Source organism: Phocoena phocoena, chromosome 19 (genome assembly GCF_963924675.1).
Source record: "Phocoena phocoena chromosome 19, mPhoPho1.1, whole genome shotgun sequence".
NCBI classification, from domain to species: Eukaryota; Metazoa; Chordata; class Mammalia; order Artiodactyla; family Phocoenidae; genus Phocoena; species Phocoena phocoena.
In genome coordinates this window covers 51,237,895-51,259,701 of record NC_089237.1, presented here as the reverse complement: position 1 = coordinate 51,259,701, position 21,807 = coordinate 51,237,895, and the positions used below count along the sequence as shown (strand labels likewise).

Here is a 21,807-nt window from a genome sequence, read left to right as displayed (position 1 = left end):
AAGATAAAATGTGAAATTAAAATTAAGAAGTGGTAGTAAACATATTACGGGATAAGAGAGATTTAGAAGAATGGGGAGAGAAACCAAGAGATAGGAGTTAAACTCTGGGGAGGGTTGGGGAAGGGAAGGGCGCTAAAGACAGGACAAGCAGAATGGGAGGAAGTCACGGAGGGTGTCGTACTTGTCAAAGTTCACATCCAGCATGCCCGCCTTCTCCTGGCTGACTCGTAGCAACGGCGTATCCAGCCGTCGAATGCAGTCCTTGTCCAGAGTTGATGTCCAGTCTTGGAAGGTTTTTCGAACCAGTTCGTCAATGGCCTGAACAATCTGCTGATAGGTGTGTACGCTCTCTTCTCCCGTTCCGATGTGGGGCAGGAAATGAGCATTGGAAAGACACTGCGGGGGAAGAACCAGGGATGGCTGGAGTCACCTGCCACATTCCTCCGTGTCACCATCTCCCTGAGACCCCCATCCCCGACCCCCGACACACACACAGACACTCCGACAATATGTGGGAGACTCGGAGGGAAGGTGGAGCCCAAAGGAAAGGTGAGAGGAAGAGGCCACGGCACAACGAGAGGGGGAGCGCAAACGAAGAAAGAGAAGCACAGAGATTCAGCTCGAGGAAAAAAGTTGGGAAAAGGAAGTCCATCACAGGAGGTAAGGAATTTAAGAGGCACAAGGTCGAAAACTAGCATGAGCCCTTCTTCCTCAGGACAGATCACTACGTCTGCCACCCCCTGGACAGATCCAGTCTCGGTCAGGAAACCTCTCCAGGGAGACTCTCTGGAGGCAACCCCCCCGCCCCTGCCCCCCACCCCACTCCCGCCTCGGCACTGGGCTCAGCCTGCAAGCTCTACCATTGCCGCACTGAGAACAAGTCCTGGAAAAGGCCAGACTTACGTTCATGACCCTGTCGATGCGATGCCGTAGGATCCGCACCCAGTGCGCCTGCCCCGAATGCTGGGCCATGTAGGGCTCCAGGTACGGCCACTTCTTGCTCAGCTCACGGTTCACGAGGGCCAGTTCGCTATTGAACAGCATGTAGAGATCCACCGCCTTCTTGTCATATGTTCGCTTGATAGTCTGATGAAGAAGAGGAAGTTGACAACACACCCAGGGATGCGGGTTCCCTGCAGCTCCACCCTGGAGGAAAGCTACACCCCTGCTGTGGGAGTCCCGCTCCCAAGGCATCCGGGCACTGGGGGAACAGCGGAAGAAAAGAGGCACTGGCCATTCAGGACATGGGACAGAGCATGAACGGAGGTTGGATGGTGTCTGGAAGGACCAGCAGGAACTGAAGGAAGGCAGAAGAGAACCAGGGGTGGAGGAAGCAAGCGGGCAGCCGCACCTCTCGGGCTGCAAGCCTGCGGAAGGTGTCCAGCAGTAGCACCCCGTGCTCCACGTCGCGGACTAACTCGAAGGCGGAGCTGATCAAGTTCTGAGTCATCACCTCCAGGTCCTTGACTCCAGCCCGGAACCTGCACCGTTAGAGGCATGTTGAAGGGTGGGTGCCCTCGCCTGCCCCCAAGAACATCCCCTGAGTAAGACTTCTATCTGTTATGTACTGAGGGCTTCCTAGGTGCCAGGCACTGAGTGTTGTACACGCATTAATCCATTTATCCCTCAAAACAGTGCAGTGAGGTAGGCTTTATCACTAACCGTATTTTTTTTTTTTTTTTTTTTTTTTGTGGTACGCGGGCCTCTCACTGTTGTGGCCTCTCCCGTTGCGGAGCACAGGCCCCGGACGCGCATGCTCAGCGGCCATGGCTAACGGGCCCAGCTGCTCCACGGCATGTGGGATCTTCCCAGACTGGGGCACGAACCCGCGTCCCCTGCATCGGCAGGCGGACTCTCAACCACTGTGCCACCAGGGAAGTCCCACTAACCGTATTTTATAGGTGAGGAAACAGAGGCCCCAGCTGGTAGAACAATGTATGTAGCTAGTTTGTGGCAGAACCGGGATCCAAGCCCAGAAAGGCTGACTCTGGAACCCTGAGTCTGAGCCACCACCTCCTTCCTTGCACTTCCCCTGCCTTCCCCATTCCTGACCTGTGGCCTCCACGCTTCCCCAGTACACTCTGCTCTCACCTCCCTGACCTCCCTTCCCTGCTCGACCCCGGGGGCCTGCCTGTGATGCTCTCACCTATTGTAGTCTTCGTGCCAAGAGGTGTTCTTGACGTCCAGGATGCCCCCGCGAACAGCTCGCAGCACGTGCAGGTTTTTGTGGAAGATGTCCTCAATCTCCAGCAAGTTCCGTGTTATCTGGGGCCCCTGGGCACCAGAGAAGCAGGGAAGGGGACCTTGCTTGCCATCTTCCCAGCGGGCAAAATGGAACTGACAGTCACATACCTGCAAAGAAGTCAGCGTGAGGCTTCCTGCCCTCCTTTCTGAACCTCTCTGTCCTGAGCTCTTTGGTTTAGCTTTAAATGGCTAAAAACTAAGGAGGACCAACCAGATGCAAGGGGTTACCGGGGTGAATTTTAGCTGCAGAGTGAAATATGAGATACTAAGGCAGTGATAACAGGCAAAAGTCTCAAAGCACGGGATGGTGGTCAGGCATAGTCGTGTGAAAAGAACCAAAGCAGCAAGTTCTATGTGTAGCCTCAGCCCCAGCTCCCCCAGCTCCTGGAGCGTCTGCTGCTGGCTTTAAGTCTCCTTCCCTGACAGTCTTCCCACCTCGATAAGGTCCTTGCAGCGTTGCACAAAGGCATCGACCTGGGCAAATATGCTGGTCTGGTCTAGGACCCAGCCCCAGCGGGAGAACCTGTCGGAAGAAAGACTGACCAGTCAGAAGCGGGAACACGAGGCATTAACCAACCTGCCCAGGCCAGGCTAGAAACATGAGTCCTAGTTCAGGGGGAGCCTTAGAAAATGAGACCCCAAGAAACAGTTTTCCTGAACCCCAAGAGAAGAAACTCAAGGTGAGGAGAGGCAGAGAGGAAACAAAAGCATCTCAGCTCTAAGAGAAGGTTTACACACAATGGAATTTTAGACTTCAGGGCCAAGAAAGGAGGAAAACACCAGGAGGGATTCCTGGGATCAGGGAGAAGGTTATTAGCGTTAGGAGGACCTACGGCTGGGAGCTAGAATATCCGAATCCACAGAGAAAACTCGGACCCATGTAAAAACTCTAGAAAGATATAATCCATAGGCTTAAAGTGCAAGCAAAAGGACTCAGAATCTACCCGCTATAGGAACGACAAGGTGGGCGACACACAGGATATTAGGGGAGGCCCGTCGTACTGGGTATGCATCTGCACAGCCTGTAGGTAGTGGTCTCTCCAGGCGTGACAACAGGAGATGCAGCCTTGTAGGTCCTCCTTGCTAGAAATGACGTATCCCTCAAAGATCCGGTCCAGGGAGATGGCATGGCAACACAGGCGGATGATCTCATTGCTCATCTGCAGATGGGGTCCCAACAGCCTCAGTTCACAGCCTTAGTTGCACCCCACCCTCTCTCGGAGTCCCCAAGACCACGCCTCAGGTCTCAGCCTCCTACTTCTGGATTTGCCTCCCGATACCCCTCTCGCCCCTGGTCCTCCACTGCTGGCGTGGCAGCACCTCTGGGTTCCACCTCCATTGCCTGCCTCAGCCCAGCTCTGCAGCTGCATTTCTAGCCAGCGATCGGCCCAGCGCCCCTGCCCCACTCTTTGGCTCCACTGCCCTCCAGGAAGTGTGCCGGCTCCTGCTCCTCAAAAGTCGGTGTTCTTGGGCTTCCCTGGTGGCGCAGTGGTTGAGAGTCCGCCTGCCGATGCAGGGGACACGGTATTCGTGCCCCGGTCCGGGAAGATCCCACATGCCGCGGAGCGGCTGGGCCCGTGAGCCATGGCCGCCGCGCCTGCGCGCCCGGAGCCTGTGCTCGGCAACGGGAGAGGCCGCAACAGTGAGAGGCCCGCGCACCGCAAAAAAAAAAAAAAAAAAGTCGGTGTTCCTTCCTGAATCTGCCTCTCGCCCACTGCGAGTTCCATTTTTGGAAACGAGAAAGAGTGGGTCTTCCCCTTCCATACAGCTCTGCCTGGGAGTCTGTCCTTCGTGCCCCCCTCCCGCCCTGCACTCCATCTATGCCTCTTTGCAAAGCCCCTCTTCCCGCCAGGGCTACGTCCGCCTGGAAGCAAAATGTCCAGTCCAGGCCCCAACTCCAAGCATCACTAAAGCTGATGATGCGGGCAAAAACCTGTGGTCTCCGTCCGACCTGAAGGGCATTCCTCACTACCTTTTCACCGCATATGTCTGCTGGTGAACTCCGCCTTCTCCAGAAATCTGCGTCCTATTAACACGGCCACCCCCACGTAACCCTCTGTCCCACCCTCTGCAGGCACACACCTTCCGGAAGAGGGCGGTCAGTCTCTCCCGAGAGTTGTAGTGGGGAGAGTTGACCCAGATGATGCGGATGAGGCTGATAAGCCTTGGGAGTTTACTGGAGATGTCCTTAGGCCTCATGAAAGCCAGCTCCTGGTAAGGTTCCTTCAGGATCGACAAGAAAGTCAGGTTTGACTGTGCTTGACGAGAGCCATCCTGGCAGTAAAGAGAAACCAGGAGAAGACTCACCCCCTGGAAAGAACCCGTTCAAAGCGAGCGCTTTTGATCCTCCTCAAACCCTACCCCGACTTGCCTCTCCTGGGAAGCATTCCCAATTAACCCTACCTGGTGCCAATCACCTCAGGTCTCTGCCACCCTTCAGGACCAGAGCTTGTACATATCGACTTTTATTCACTTACTAGTTTCTACAAAAATATTTTTATGTCTTTTCTCATGTGGGAGTCCCATCTCTCCCGCTAGACTGGGAATTCCCCAAGCTCGGGTTTTGCAACTATTTCTCTAGTTTTTCCCCTTGAACTCTTAACTCTGCACAAAGGAGACGCTCAATAGGTGTTGATCAACTGACTGGATATCACTCTCATTCAGCCCAGCGGCTGTCACCCAGGCCCCTTCACTGCCCTGTTCTCAACGAGGGTTTTAGACTTCTCCACCTAACGGTGGCTCAGTTCCCTCAATACCAGCTTCAGATTCCACCTCGGAAGACAGGGCCTCTTTCTCTGTATTCTACAGACCACTCTGATCTCTGTGCGTCCCAACACTAAGATAATCAGCTTGTCATATTATACCAAATTTAATTTTTTTGAAGTGTTTCTTTTGCGGCTCTCTTGGCTGAACCGTGTGGGTTTGTCTATGACCCCAGGCCATCTAGCCATCTCTTCTGTGTAAGTCTTATTTCTCAGCTGGACTGTATGGGTTGGGCTCAGAGAGGGCACTCAATGTAGTACACTTGTTGAGTAACCAGAAGTCTCCCTAACTAAACTATAAGCTCCTTGGGACCTTGTGTTCTACCACTTTTATACTCTCCCACAAGTCCAAGTCCAAGCACTGGGTGCATCTATCTTTGCCTTTGAGGACTATGTTGACTCTCTCTTCTTAGCACCTTACAGTGTCCCAACCGCTGTCTACTTTCTGGCAAGCCCCCATCTTTTGATCCACTCACAGACCTGTATCTGCTGGGCCAGCTTCATAAAGGGCGCCAGGTAGGATGACTTGGCAAGATGCAGGATGGACTCGATGTGTTTCACTCCCGGCTTCACCAGCTGTTTGCTAATGCCAGACAGGTCCATGCATCGGTTGCGCCAGAACTCAATCTCCTCCAAAGGACCTAAATTTTCTCCTGTCTCCACAGTTTCCTGGGCACTGAGCACTTCCTTTATCTGCCGTGTCCAGTGGATCATGGAAGCTGCCCGGGAGAGGACAAAACCTCTGGCATTTCTTTGCAGTACTCCCCAGTTGTGTCCTTCCCTGTTCCCCCTACACAGCCCTCCTAACCCAACTCCTGTCCCAGCCTCTGGGCTGCCCCCCACCTCTCCCCTAGGAGCCCTGACACATGGGCGGTGCCAGCCACTCACTCTCCAGTCGCTGTACCAGATCTTTGTCTTTAACCACCGCCTCAGGCTTCATGTTCATGGCCTCTGTAGGGATGTAGAGAACAGTGTGCCCCTCCAGTTTGTACCGAGTATCTAAGGAAAGGACCATGAGAGTTCACAGAGGGCGATGGGTGTATGCCACCCCACTTCCAACCATGGTTGATGATCTGGGGCCCAGGAAGTGTGCGCATTTCAGGAGAGCAGGCAGGAGAAACTATGACTCATGCTTTTTTGATACCAAGCGGGAAAATGACAGAAGGCAGAGATACCTCACTGAGATATTATAAGAGATTGTCATAACATATGGTCAAAGATCTATACCATGCCCTCAACACTCTCTTCTATGACACATGTACTCCCCCTACTGCCCGCCCCCATCTCCCCTTACCCTACATGTACTCTTGGAAATTTCCAACTCTGAGCAGGTCTGGCCAACTGTTCTACAGCAGGAAACTCTACCTGGATTAGAAGGCAAACTCTGTACCCTGTTCCACTCATTCAACAAACACATTCCAAGCACCTACTCTGTGCCAAGCAACGCGGGTACTCAGGAGCAATCTCCACCACCCCCCCCCCAGCCTCACTCTCTCTACTGTTGGTGGGGACTGGGGAGAAAGCAGGCATTCCAGTCTTTCCACTCACCTGTCAGGCAGGCCAAGAACCTGTGCAGGTGAGAAGCAAAATGATTTCGAATGCTCTCGGGCCAGGTTGTGTTTCTAAAGATCTGAGGGGCAAAGACGCCGTTGAGCAGCCGAAGCAGGGCTGGGATGTAGGAACCCCGCACTGTCCCAAAATGCACAGTCGCCTCAAAGTTCTCTGGAGTGATGGGAACTGGCGCTTGGCGAATGAAGTAGACAATCTGGTTCTGGGTCTGCATGAAAGACAGTAGATCAGAGTTCAGGGTCCAGGCCCAGCCATGATCCCCAAGGGAATCTGAGGCTCCAATCATGAAAGCCTGGCTGAGTTCTTCGTCGCATTCCCTTAGTGTATCCAATCCTTCTCCAAATATAAGCAACATGAGGTGCTTCCTGTTCTTGTCAGGGACATAACAGAGTCTGTATACAGAGATGTGGGGAGGAAATGGAGAGAGCATGCCTTGAGGGTAGGGACTGTGTATTCTGTCCAACTTGGCTCCAGACCTAGCACAGTGATAGGGACATATTAGATGCTCCATAAATGATGGATGGATGGATAAATGGAAAGAAAAGGATATAGGAAAACCAGAAAGGAGAAGGACCTAAAGTAAGAGACAACTGTCTAGGGTTTTCCATTTCACTTGCATATACTTTTCCCCCAATTTTTCACTTATCCTTCAGTTGTGTTTATGCTGAGTTTTTGTTGTTGTTTACATTCAGAAACGTATAACTTTCCTGTTGTTAAAACTTCTTAAAGTTTCTGACTTCCACATGCTTAGAAAAGTCATTCCCACTCTAAGATCAGATTCATCTGTCTTTTTTTCTTTCGTACTTTTGTAGCTACTCTTTATACTTGATTTAACTTTAAAAACTGAAAATAAAATGCAAAGAAGAAATTCATCTTCCCACTATCCAGAATTAAATTTTGGCGCTTTTTTTTTGGTTTTGGTTTTTTTTGTCCATGCCATGCGGCATGTGGGATCTTAGTTCCCTGATCAGGGATCGAACCTGCGCCCCTGCATTGGACGCACGGAGTCTTAACCACTGGACTCCCAGGGAAGTCCTTGTATTTCTTTTTGTAAAAAAAAGCTTAACAATTATTATTTTTGTTAAAAATGATATGTTAATTATAAATAACTGAAACAATGCAGAAAAGTACAAAGATAAAAGTTTAAATGTCATCTAAAATTCCACCACCCAGACATTAATTATGATCATTAGAGAAAATACTATTCCAGACATCTCTCTCTATCTATCTATCTATATACAGAAAAATAAATTAAAATAGTTATTTCAAAATAGGATCATGCTATTTTTTTTTTACATATAATTTATTTATTTTTGGCTGCGTTGGATCTTCGTTGCTGTGCACAGGCTTTCTCTAGTTGTGGCGAGCGGGGGCTTCTCTTGTTTCGGGGCACGGGCTCTAGGCATGCGGGCTTCAGTAGTTGTAGCACACAGGCTCAGTAGTTGTGGCTTGCGGGCCCTAGAGCACAGGCTCAGTAGTTGTGAGCACGGGCTTAGTTGCTCCGTGGCATGTGGGATCTTCCTGGACCAGGGCTCAAACACGTGTCCCCCGCATTGGCAGGTGGATTCTTAACCACTGCACCACCAAGGAAGCCCCAGGATCATGCTATTTGTAATTAAAAGTATTAAATTTAATTTTACTTGGATTTAATAGAATAAAAACACATTGATGTGAATATAGTAAGTGGTTGAGCTTCAAATAAATGTTTCTTTATCTCTAAGAGAGATTTCTTCTTAAAAGACCCCTTTCTAAGGTTATAAGAAAGCTTATGAAAAATATTAAGAGGTTAGGACTTCCCTGGTGGTGCAGTGGTTAAGAATCCACCTGTCAATTCAGGGGACACGGGTTCGAGCCCTGGTCCGTGAAGATCCCACATGCCGTGGAGCAACTAAGCCCGTGTCCCACAACTACTGAGCCTGCGCTCTACAGCCCGGGAGCCACAACTACTGAACCCGTGTGCCACAACTACTGAAGCCCACGTGCCTACAGCCCGTGCTCCACAACAAGAGAAGCCACCTCAATGAGGAGCCCACACAGCGCAACAAAGAGTAGCCCCTGCTCGCCGCAACTAGAGAAAGCCCACGTGCAGCAACGAAGACCCAATGCAGCCAAAAAATAGATAAATAAATGAATAAAAAGAGGTTAGTTTTCTCACTGCCTTCCAATTTTAAGTTCAGTTGACCCGCTGCTTTGAACGACAAGAACATTGGCATCCTCTTACTCTCTTGCATTCTCTCACCACTTCTCAATTTTTGTTATACTATTATTTTTTACATTGTCCAGGTTGATAACATTCACATTCAATAACATAACCATAATTCCCATGGTTATTTAGTATTAGTTCTTTATTTAAATGAATATTCACAGAGTCTCTATTCCTGAGTTTTCTATTTGGTTCATTGCTCTTTTTTTTTTTTTGGTTCATTCTTTGATGAACTGGATTTCCATTGATGACATCATTTTTGCTTTTCAAAGTAGGGTTCTTTCAAGACTAAAAATGACTGCCTATTTGTTGCCTCTATACTTGACCATCTAGGCTGGGAATTATACCCTTGGGTTACACTATGGTTCCTGGAGAACTCACAGGTGTAAATTCTGGGTGTTCAGAGAAGTCTGAGATCAGCCTAATGGTTCCCCTTGGTAGATAATTTGGGATTTTGACTAGAGGCCTAAATAATTATTTCCCAAATTTTTATTTTGAAAAAAATTCCAACCCATAGAAAAGTTGCAAGAAAGGCACAATGAACAATAACATGCCCTTCATCTAAATCCACTAATTGTTAACATTTTGCTGTACTTGTGCATGATTGCACTCTCTCTCATTTTCTCTCCTTCTCTCTCTGCTGAGCCATTTCAGAGTTAGCAGCAGACGTTATAAAACTACACCCTTACATACTTCAGCATATGGCTCCTAAAAGGGAGGATATTCTCCAACAGTCTCAACACTGTAATTCATTTAATACTTTTATATAATACACAGTTTATATTCAATTTTCCACAGTGGTCCAAATAATGTCATTTACAGCTGGTTTCTTCCCATCCAGGATCCAATACAGATCACACATGGTTGTGTCCCCTTTAATTCCACATAGTTTCCCAGTCTTTTTCTTTCTACCATGACAGTGATATTTCTAATAGTCCAGGCCAGTTGTTTTCCAAAATGTCCCTTAATTTTGATTTATTGGATTGTTTCCTCATTATTAGATGCAGGTTAAATATTCTTGGCAGGAATACCACATAGGTGATGTTCCCAAAGAATTAATTTCCCCAAATTTAAGTAACCTAACTAAGACGTGTATTGACATTAAACACTGTGCAACAAATTTTTGTGGAATAAAGTATGTCCTTTCAATTCCCACATTCTGTTCCTTCTGCAGTTCAGGGAAATTCTCTGTATTTTTATTATTTTTTTTGTTCCACCGGGTCTTAGTTGTGGTAGGCAGGCTCCTTAGATATGGCATGTGAACTCTTAGTTGCAGCATGCATGTGGGACCTAGCTCCCTGACCAGGGATTGAACCTGGGCCCCCTGCAATGGGAGCTCAGTATTATCCACTGCACCACCAGGGAAGTCCCTCTGTATTTTATTTTTAAATTTATATTCTGTTTCATTAGTTGGTACCCTATGTTAGATCACCTGTGTCTGTCTTTCACATCTATTAACTTCTACTTGTATTGTCATTGGTTTTTTCTTCTGCATACGCTGTAATTATCTCAAGCCTCTCTTCTACATCCGTTCAGATTTTCAGTGGTAGCTATTCAGTTCCTTGCTGTTTCTAACCTACTAATTTTAACATGTAAACATGCTGCTTTCTTTATTTCAAAAATCTGCAGTCTCCCTCTTATTTCATTCTCACGTTTTATCATTTCGTCTCTCAGCTTATTAAAAAATTAAATTCATGTTCTTATTAAGTCGTATTGTAACATGATGCTGTTGTGAGGAACTGCCTTCTGTTCAGTTATGTTTTCCTCTTTTGCATGTTTTGTTCTGTTCTTTTTCTCCCTTGATGTAGTATGCTTGCAGTTGCCATGCAACTTCACTTGCCTCATGCTTGCGCAGCTCTCTGAATTCCTTCTTTTTGCTTTAAAGTACTGTGGGTGACTTCCTGATGTCCCACTGTGAGAGCCCAGTTTCATTTCCCCCTCGAAGTTAAAGTGAAAGGGTTGGGTATTTTATGTTTCATTCACTTTTCTCTAGCCTAAGATAACTGCATGAGGGGATGGGCAGATGGTTAAAGCTAATTTAAAACAGTGTAAAATCTTTGTTAAAATACATGGGCTCTTTCTTTTCAGATTTTGTAAAAAACCGAGGTTCACTCCATCTCACTAAGGGGCGTCCATCATTCCAGCAGGGAGGACGGTTTCCATAAGTTAGTACATAGACCTTTCATTGGTCCCCACTTTTAAAGTTTATTAGATTAGATTTTGCTTCTTTCCTTGTTTGTTTACTCTTGGGTGTTTGTTGTTTTCTCGTTTTACTTTTTACTATTTTATCAAGTATTCAAGAGTAATAATTTCTTAAGGAAGTTTTTCAATTTCAATCTTGCCCCAGGAGAATACAATTAAATCCATGATCTATTTAGAATATTTTTTGGCATGCTAAATAGATTTTTTTCAGCTTTGTTGAGGTATAATTGACAGATAAACATTGTATATATTTAAAGTGTACAGTTTGCTGTTTTGACATACATATACACTGTGAAATGATCACGGCAATCAAGCTAATTAACATATCCATTATCCCATATGGTTACCATTTTCTTTTTCTTTTTTCTTTTTGTAGTGAGAACACTTAAGAACTACCCTTTAGCAAATTATACATTATAGTATTATTAACCATAGTTACCACGCTGTATATTAGATCTCCAGAACTCATTTATCTTGCATAACTTAAACTTTGTACAATTTTCCCCCAGTTTTATTGAGATATAATTGATCGATAACATTGTATTGGTTTAAGGTATACAGTGTAATGATTTGATATGTATATTTATTGCAAAATGATTACAATAAGTTAACACCTATCACCTTACATAACTACATTTTTTTTTTGTCAGAACTTTTAAGATCTGTCCCCTTAGCAACTTTCAAATATACAATACGTTTTGTTAACTAGAGTCACCATGCTGTATGTACATTAATCCCCAGAACTTATTTATCTCATAATTGGAAGTCTGTACCTTTGACCAACTTCATCCATTTTCCCTACTACCCCATCCCCAACTCTGGCAGCCACCAATCTGTCCTCTGTTTCCCTCCATCTGAATCTCTGTTTCTCAATCTGTCCTGTTCTCTGTTTCTATGAGTTAGTTTTTTTTTTTTTTCTAGATTCCACATATAAGTGAGATCATACAGTAATTGTCTTTCTCCATCTGATTTATTTCACTGAGCATAATACCCTCCAAGGCCACCCATGCTTTTGCAAATGGCAAGGTTTTTTTCTCTCTCATTGCTGAATAATATTCCTCTGTGTGTGTGTGTGTATTCCACATTTTCTTTATCCACTCATCCAATGATGGACACTTAGGCTGTTTCCATACCTTGGCTATTATTAAATAACCTATAATGAATGTGGGGGTGTGGATATTTCTTCAAGATCGTGATTTCATTTCCTTTGGATATACACCCAGAAGTGGGATTGCTAGGTCATATGGTAGTTCTATTTTTATTTTTTTGAGGAACCTCCATACTGTTTTCCATAGTGATTGCACCAATTTACATTCCCAGTACACAAGCGTTCCCTTTTCTCCACATCCTCATCAATATTTGTCATCTTTTGTCTTTCTCATGATGGCCATTCTAACAGGTATGAGGTGATACCTCACTGTGGTTTTGATTTGCATTTCTCTGATTAGTGGTATTGAGCACCTTTTCACGTACACGTTGGCCATTTGTATGTCTTCGTTGGAAAAATGTCTTTTCAATTCTGCACGGTTTTTAATCACATTGTTTTGTTTTCTTGCTATTAAATTGTATGATTTCTTTATATATATTTTAGATATGTATTCATCTCTTATCAGATATATGATTTGCAAATATTTCCTCCCATTCATAGGTTGACTTTTCATTTTGTCGATGATTTCCTTTGCTGTGCAGAAGCTTTTTAGTTAGATGTAGTCCCACTTGTTTATTTTTGCTTTTATTGCTTTTGTTGTAGGGACAAAAAATTTGTACCCTTTGACCAACATTTCCCTATTTCCCCCTTGCCCCACTAGATTTTTTTAATAGAAAACCTTTGTTTTCCATGTTTCCCTATTCATCGAATAATCCATCTTCCCCCACAGATTTTAAAAGCAATTTTTGTAGAAAATGCTTACATATATGTTTCTGGACTCTCTCTGTTTCTTTACTGTTGCTTATATAATACATATTCGTGCCCCAATCTAACTATTTTAATTACTGTAATTTAATAAAAGATTTTCATAGTCACAGATCTCCTACATTACTTTTCTTCTTCATCTTTTTTTTTTTTTTGCTATTTTCATTTCATTTTTCTAGATATACTTTTAAAAATCCTTTACACTAGGGATCTAGGGTCTGTGGCACTTTGATTGGAGTTGCATTAAAACAGTACATTTTTTTGGATGGAATGATCTTTATAATATTAAGATTCCCACTCAGAAACAGGATAGGGCTCACCATTTTTTTTTTTAACATCTTTAGTGAAGTATAATTGCTTTACAATGGTGTGTTAGTTTCTGCTTTATAACAAAGTAGGGCTCATCATTTATTTAAATCTTCTTTCTTGGCCTGCAACAAAGTTGTTTTCTTTCGTATAAATCCTAAATTATTTTTTTCAAATTTTTGTTCCTTTTGTGAATGAAATATTTTTTTCATGATGCTTTATAGTCGATTATTGCCAATACACGGGAAAAAGCCATGGCCTGTTTTGGGTTTTGTTTAACGTGGAAGCTTCACAAATTGTGTTGCTGAGCAGGGCCATGCTAATCTTCATTATCATTTCAATTTTTGTATACGTGCTGCCAATAAAAGCAAAGCAATAGCCCTTCTTCTTTTCCAAAATTTTATTTCTAAAAATTTCCAACATACAGAAACACCAAAAGAATTTTACAATAATGACCTGCACATCCACCACCCATATTCTACCACCGACATTTTACTATACTTCTGTCTTTTTTTTTGTGGTACGCGGGCCTCTCACTGTTGTGGCGTCTCCCATTACGGAGCACAGGCCCCGGACACACAGCCTCAGCGGCCATGGCTCACGGGCCCAACCGCTCCGCGGCACGTGGGATCTTCCCAGACCAGGGCACGAACCCGTGTCCCCTGCATCAGCAGGCAGACTCTCAACCACCGCGCCACCAGGGAAGCCCTGTACTTCTGTCTTTTAACTGTTTCCCTACCCATGGTTTACCTTTCACCTATGTATCCTCCCCATTGTTGGAACAGTTATCTATCTAACCCATGAAAGCCATCAACAGTTCCCTCTGGGATAAAGCCAAATTCTTTAGCATAACATACAAGGCCCGTCACAAGCTGACCCCAACCCACCTTTCCAGTATCATTTCCCACAACTCCTCTTTCTTTGCACATAAAGTGTTCTTTACCTGGATGCTCTTACTCAGCCTCGATGAAATCCTACTTACCCTTCATCCCCAACTCAAATATCACCTCCATCACCAAGCCTTGCCAGCATTCCACTGGCTACATTAGTTGCTTCCAAAAAAGCTCTTATAAAGCTTTGCCCAGGCATCATAATATACTGTAAATATTTTTTATATGTCTGTCTTCCCCACTAGACCATGAGATCATCAAAAGCAAAACCTTGGGGCTTCCCTGGTGGCGCAGTGGTTGAGAGTCCGCCTGCTGATGCAGGGGACACGGGTTCGTGTCCCTGTCCGGGAAGATCCCACGTGCCGTGGAGTGGCTGGGCCCGTGAGCCATGGCCGCTGAGCCTGTGCGTCCAGAGCCTGTGCTCTGCAACGGGAGAGGCCACAACGGTGAGAGGCCCACGTACTGCAAAAAAAAAAAAAAAAAAAAAAAAGCAAAACCTTGCCTCATTCCTCTCTGTATCCTGCTGCCAAGCAGGGTGTCTGACTCACTGTGACGCTCAACAGACCTTGTACACAGGAGATAATACTCACAGATGACAGAGATCCTCAGAACCCTCAGCCCCCTGGGAGAACACCCTGAGGTCTGGACCGCGGAGTACGCACCTGCACAGGCATCCCCAGACCTAGCTTCAGCCCCAAATAGGGGTCGATGAAGATGGTGAGGATGGGCTCTGAAGGGTCCTGGGCAAAGTGTTCCAGAATGGTATCGTGCTCCTCTGTCCAAGTTGCAGCTGCCAGTCCTGTCAGCACAGCTCGGGACAAGAAAAGGGGCTTCTGCAGAAGGAGAGCAGAGGGCCAGAGCAGGGACAGCTGTTGGGATGGGTCACTTCTCCCAACCACTGTCACGTATGAGGACGTGGGGGATGAGAGAAGTCAGACAGCTTCAGAACGGGGAAGGGAAAGCTGAGAACGGACTGAAAGACAGGTTTCAAGCTTTCGAAGAAACAAGACAATAAGATTCTCTTCCCTCTACCAGTAAAAATAGAATGGATCATGAAGGAAGACTGAGGGATATTATCTTCCCAAGAGATTTCATTTATGCCTGTGTTTGTAAAAATGTCTTATCAAGCAACCCTCAACCTCACAGTAAAACTAAATCAAGGGAACATGTAGGATATTAGCCTAAGTCAAACAATTAGGATTCCATATGTATGTGTTAGCATATGGTATTTGTTTTTCTCTTTCTGACTTACTTCACTCTGTAATGACAGACTCTAGGTCCATCCACCTCACTACAAATAACTCAATTTCATTTCTTTTTATGGCTGAGTAATATTCCATTGAAGCTGGGACAAAGTGAGAGAGTGGCATGGACATATGTACACTACCAAATGTAAAACCGATAGCTAGTGGGAAGCAGCCGCATAGCACAGGGAGATCAGCTCGGTGCTTTGTGACCACCTAGAGGGGTGGGATAGGGAGGGTGGGAGGGAGGGAGATGCAAGAGGGAGGAGATATGGGAACATATGTATATGTATAACTGATTCACTTTGTTATAAAGCAGAAACTAACACACCACTGTAAAGCAGTTATACTCCAATAAAGATGTAAAAAAAAAAATCCTTGCTAGGGAATTCCCTGGTGGTCCAGTGGTTAGGACTCCACGTTTTCACTGCCGAGGGTGCAGGTTCAATCCCTGCTCGGGGAACTAAGATCCCACAAGCCACGGAGTGGAACTAGAAAAAAAAAAAAGCTGCTAAATTGCTAACACCCAGGCCTGGAAAGTGTTTGTTGCTAGTGCAAGGGCAAAAAAATGCAATTTGTTTGAAAAACAATTTGGCATTATGTATTAAAGGTGTTAGAAATGTTCTTTACTCTTTGATTCAGGAACTCCATATACAGGAATCTAACTTAAGGAAATATTAAGTATTTCAAAATGTGTTAGTTTTATTTATAATATTCATCACTGTATTATTATGAGAGCAAAAAAATCATAAATGGCAAATGTCCAAGAGTAAGGATTTAACTGTGATACATATATCTTACAGAGCACCATATGACCATTAAAAATGGCGCTTAAAGGGGCTCCCCTGGCGGTCCAGTGGTTAACACTCCACGCTTCTATTGCAGGGGGCACAGATTCAATCCCTGGTCAGGGAACTAAGATCCTGCATGCAGCACAGCGGCCAAAAAAAAAAAAAAAAAAAATGGCGCTTACAGAGAATTCCCTGGCGGTCCAGTGGTTAGGATTTGGTGTTTTTCACTGCTGGGGCCCAGGTTCAATCTCTGGTCAGGAACTAAGATCCCATAAGCTGCGCAGCCACAAAAAAAAAATGCTGCTTACAAAAAGTATGTAATAACAGTAATGAAAATACTACATATCAAAAAAAAAGAGGTATCTTGTGATTTACATATTTGTGATTAAAAAAATAAAGGCAGCCTGATGTATTTTTTTAAGTATACAATAACATGAAGAATAAAAAAATGTTTTGTGAGAAAGCCTAATAAAAAATTATAATGTGTGGTACAGTTGGGATTGTTAAGAAACAAAAAAAACTTGCAAATCTACACAGAAAGAAAGGACATATACCAAATCAGTAACCTTGGATGTACATATACCAAATCAGTAACCTTGGATGTACATATACCAAATTAGTAACGTTGGATGTGTTCAGGCAGTAATACTATGACTTTTATTTTCCCTTTCTTTGTTTTACTTTTCTATCCCTTCCAATTTTTTTCTTTAATGAGTAGTTGTCACTTTTCTCTCCCTTTTTAAAAAAGTTCAAGGTCACCATTCTATTCTTCTAACCCAGGTAGCTGAGGGTGTGCCTAGGCTCTGATGCAGCTTGGAAATAAAGGTGTAGAGGTTACTGAGTGCCAAATTCTGAAAGTATTTCAAGTGGCTTCTGTAAACTCTTCAGCCAAAGGAGGGAACTGAAGGACAGGAAGAAAGAGGATGTCTTGGAAATTAGTAACCAATTAGGACAGTGTCCGCCCAGCTTGTTCAGATGTTCACCCATTCAACGGATATAGCTTGTTGCAATCTGACCCAAGGTGGAGAGATGAGGAAGGGCCTTCCAAGAGCCCTGTTCCCCACTGAAAGCCCTATTCTTTGGGAGGGGTAGGGGACACGGATAACTTTGTCCTTTACTCGGTGTACTGGATTTGCAGTGAGCAAGCTACCAGTAGAAAGTAAAGAGAAGGTAGTGAGAGATTGAAGAGAATTCCTCATACACCATTCTGCAACTGATCCTTTGATTCACCAGTTGTTGGGGAGGAATATTTGTCTCAGAGAAAAGCCAAACTTACCACATCTACCTCACACTCCTGTAATTCTTCTTTCTGTATTTCAGGTTCCTCCAATATTGGCTCTGGGAAGAATGAAAATTCAAAAATGAAGGCATCCCATTAAAAGTTAAACACAGAGACTTCCCTGGTGGTCCAGTGGTTAAGTCTCTGAGCTTCCACTGCAGGGTGCATGGGTTCGATCCCTGGATGGGGAACTAAGATCCCACGTGCCGGACAGCACAGCCAAAAAAACAACAACAAATAAAAGAAGTTAAACACAGAGTCACCATATGACCGAGCAACTCCACTTCAAGGTACTTGAAGTACCTTGAGAAACTGGCACCCCATGGCCCCTATATCTTTACTTCTAAGTCGCACCAGAGCCTAGCCTCTTAGCAGGCACTCCCTATTCCCCTTTCCTCCCAGATCCTGGTGACCACTAATCTACCTTCTGAGTCTATGAATTTGCCTATTCTGGACATTTTATATTAGTGGCATCATACAATATGAGGTCTTTTGTGACTGGGTTCTTTCACTTGGCATATTTTCAAGGTTCATCCACGTTGTTGTATCGTAGCAGACCTCCGTTCTTTTTATGGCTGCATAATATTCCACTGCAATTTGTTTATCCATTCATCGTGGATGGACGCTTGGGTGTGTCCACCTTTCGGCTGCTGTGAATAGCACTGCTGTGAACACGGGCATACAAATGTCTGTCCGAGTCCCTGCCTCCAGTTCTCTGCAACTAGACATGCCACAGCGAAGATCCCACGTGCCACAACTAAGACCCAGTGCAGCCAAATATAAATAAATATATATATTTTTTTAATTTTTCTTTTAAAAAGCCGACTGGGGCTGGAGGGGGCACAGGAGGAGGCAGGGGAATGAAGGCAGTCAGTATTAAGGTCATTCTAGGCATTCAGCGTCTGGCCTGCCATTCTTCCCCCATCCTGTTCCCACATGGAGAAGCTGGGGCCCACAGAAATCAGCCCCTTTCCAAGCAAACCGCCATCCCCACTCTGGACTCCATAAAACCCAGGGGGTGTCCCTCTCCTTCCTGATCTGTTGCTCACACAGAGAGACTGGGGTAAAACTGGTGGACCTCCCATCTCCCGTGGGCTGAAAGGAGGAAGGAACAAATGAGGGGCAACCAAAAGACCTTGGGAACAGGACACTCCAACTTCCAGAAAGAAAACCTAAGAGGGGAGTGAGGCACACAGGCCGAGGAAGGAAATCATGAGAAAGATGGAACAGCTGATTCTAGGAGCTCAGTGGTGAGTGCGATGGGTAACCAAGAAACCCAATGCCCTTCGAGAAAGCCAAGGGCATCCAAGGTTTCAGACAGGAACAAGGCGGGGGAGGGAGACTGAGACAATCGCAAGAGTAAACTGGTTTTGTCCTCTATTGTAATACAATTTATATAAAGTCTAAACCATGCAATACGATACTAGTATGTGATGGTCATGGATACATACAGTAAAAATTTAAGAAACAGGCTTGAGAATGACAAACACCAACTCAGGATAGCGGTGACCTCTGGAGAAGGAGAGAAGGGCTTGGGGGTGGGGGGGCAGGTAGCAGGGGAACAAAGGGATTCACTTGTTGCCATCATGGTTTATTCTCACACTGGGTGACGGGTACATGGGTGTTCATTATCTCATTCTCTGTATTTATTCTGATTTGTCTGAAATACAGGTCTACAATCCCTTAACCAAAACCCTTGGGATCAAGTATATTTCAGAATGTAGACTTGTAATAGCGTATGGTATATGAGACCCCCACCACATCTTGGGGCCTCTAGAACAGCACTCCACAAACTTTTAATGTCAGTATTTCTGCAGTAAAACATATGAAAATTTATACTAAGTGGTTTAAATAGACTATAAATACCTTCATGTCAGTTTAGGTTATGTCTCACCACCAAATAAGTTTGGATGCCAAATTTTGGGGGAAAAAACCTTTCAGTTCTTAGGGCTTTTAAAAATTAGAGATATGGGATTATGTACCTGTACTTCTTTTCTTAGTGGGAACAGAGGAGCACTTAAGGAAGCAAAGGATATCAATAAAGACCTCAAAAGGGTGTTTTGCCCTTTAACCCACCATCCTTCACCAAGAAGTGTTTTAGGCCTGGTCTTAGCCCATTTGGACTACTATAACAAAACACCATAGACTGGGTGGCTTCTAAACAGCAGACATTTATTCCTCACAGTTCTGGAGGCTGGAAGTCCTAGATCAGGGTGCCAGCAGGGTTGGGTGAGGGCCCTCTTCTGGGGTGCAGACCTCTCTTTGTGTCCAGCGGAAGGGGGCAAGGAATCTCTCTGGAGTTGCTTCTTTTAAGGCACTAATCCCACTCATGACAGCTCCACCCTCATGATTTAAGCAACCTCCCAAAGGCCCCTCCTACTAACACCATCATATTGGGCATGAGAATTTCAACATATGAATTTGGGGGGACACAAACATTCAGACCATAGTAGGCCCCCTCTGTCTCCTGTGGGACAGGCCTCAATCCCTCCCCAACTCCAAAGAGTACAGGGATTCTTTTCTTTTAATATTTACTTATTTATTTGGCTGCGCAGGACCTTTCGTTGCGGCACACGGGATCTTCAGTTGCGGCATGCATGTGGGATCTAGTTCCCTGACCAGGGATGGAACCCAGGCTCCCTGCCTTAGGAGCACGGAGTCTTAGCCGCTGGACCACCAGGGAAGTCCTGAGTACAGGGATTAAGGCTCATTTCAGGGCTGCCTTGGAGGCCCAAGTCTTCTCTGAACCTCTATCAAGCGTCAGCTAGAAAGCTCCACATCAAACAATAAAAAGGCTTAGAGCTAAAAGGACTCAGAGATCCTTGGTGTTTGGGGGTCAGTGCTTTCATTTAGAAGTTCCCTTTTTTTTTTTTTATAACTTTTATCGGAGTATAGTTGATTCCCAGTGTTGTGTCAGCCTCAGGTGCACAGCAAAGTGCATCACCCATGTATACACACACACACATCCACTCTTCTCTGGATTCTTTTCCCATCGAGGCCCCCACAGAGTGTCGAGTAGAGTTCCCCGTGCTGTACAGTGGCCCTTATTACTTATCCACCGTACACACAGCAGTGTGCAGATGTCAATCACAATCTTCCAATTTACCCCTCCCCCGCTTACCCCCGGCAACCACAAGTCTGCCCTCTACGTCTGTAACTCTATTCCTGCTCTGCAGATGAGTTCATCTGTACCCTTTTTTTAGATTCCACATATAAGCAACATCACATGACACCCTGACATTCCCTTCCCACCCCAGAGGAGTCTCCAAGTTGAACTTCACTGCCTTCCGTCCTCCCTCCCCTTGCTCCTGGTACCCAGCGTCTAGGAGCCAGTCCCACTTGAAACTGCTCTTAAGAGAGCTCAGAAGAAAAAAATTTGCAGGGTTCCAATGTCCAGATCCCAGGGCAAGGCCCTGTGTACCCTGGACCTTTCTCCCATGCCCACGCTTAATCTCTCAACTTTTAATATTAAAAGGAGATTCTATTTCTCTCCATCTTGACAGGCTGCTAGCAGTGGAAAGAAGCCCCAGGTAAACGGGGAGGACTATTCTTAGCTAACAGTCATAGCTACACTGGCCAGTGCTCTAAGGGGCAGCCTAGTGACAGCAACAGCTACCAAAAACCGTCCAACCCTATTGGCCCCAGCTCACCCAACAGGAAGGAATCCCTCAGATCAAAGCCACAAGAGGCAGCCTCTTTAAACTCTTTTCTTCCTCAATCTAGACATCAGGCTTCTTTTCCTGTGGCCCTGAACCTGAACCTCCTTAGTCTACCAAGGCCCTGAAGAAATGAGGGCAGAGATACAAGAGCCTTAAACAGATGGGAGAAAGATTCAGTCAGGCTTAGGATTCAAAGGATGGCAAAGCAGGCTGAGTCTCCATGGTGATGGGCTTAATGGGAGGAAAACATTATTTGTTTTGCCACCCAGGGTGAAAATGGGAAAAAGGAAGAGATCAAACCCTCTTCACGGGTAGGAGCAACCAGGAACACTTGAAATAAGGAAGAAGAGGCTAGGATAGAGGATTGGCTGGTGAGCTCTTGGTGCACTGGGGGGAAATTTTAAGACAGAAAGAACAAGTATAAGGCTGGCCAGGAAGAAAACACAAAACAAGGGACCTAGCAGCAGGCCTGAGATTCCACTGAACCCCTTGCTTCTTACCCAGAAGTAACAGAACCTGCTCCCCGGCCCTAAGACCCTCCTTCTATACAAACATTCTGCCTCCAAGCCTCTCCCCAGCAGGTACCCACCAGGCTCCTCCTTGAGAGACTCGGGCTCTGCCTGGGACTCACTGCTGGCCGGCAGGGTGGTCTCCACAGCCTGTGCGGCCAGAGTAGACCGAGCGACTTGCCAGCGGGCGCTTCCCCGGCTACTCACTTCCTGCTTCTTGTTGGCTTTGCTGGACAT

At 45.5% G+C, this 21,807-nt stretch overlaps 1 protein-coding gene across 1 annotated transcript in view; it reads right to left on the bottom strand.

Annotated features, from left to right (window-relative positions):
* Window positions 1-21,807, bottom strand: part of DNAH2 (dynein axonemal heavy chain 2) — an 85,475-nt gene extending 63,668 nt beyond the window's left edge. Inside the window, exons 1-11 of the mRNA XM_065897238.1 lie at window positions 21,651-21,807; window positions 17,400-17,461; window positions 14,751-14,921; window positions 6,555-6,783; window positions 5,895-6,005; window positions 5,487-5,725; window positions 4,327-4,518; window positions 2,147-2,352; window positions 1,352-1,481; window positions 904-1,086; window positions 182-396 (exon numbers count right to left, since the gene is read on the bottom strand). Coding sequence (XP_065753310.1) covers window positions 182-396; window positions 904-1,086; window positions 1,352-1,481; window positions 2,147-2,352; window positions 4,327-4,518; window positions 5,487-5,725; window positions 5,895-6,005; window positions 6,555-6,783; window positions 14,751-14,921; window positions 17,400-17,461; window positions 21,651-21,807 — 1,895 coding nt within the window. The remainder of the gene's footprint in view (window positions 1-181; window positions 397-903; window positions 1,087-1,351; window positions 1,482-2,146; window positions 2,353-4,326; window positions 4,519-5,486; window positions 5,726-5,894; window positions 6,006-6,554; window positions 6,784-14,750; window positions 14,922-17,399; window positions 17,462-21,650) is intronic.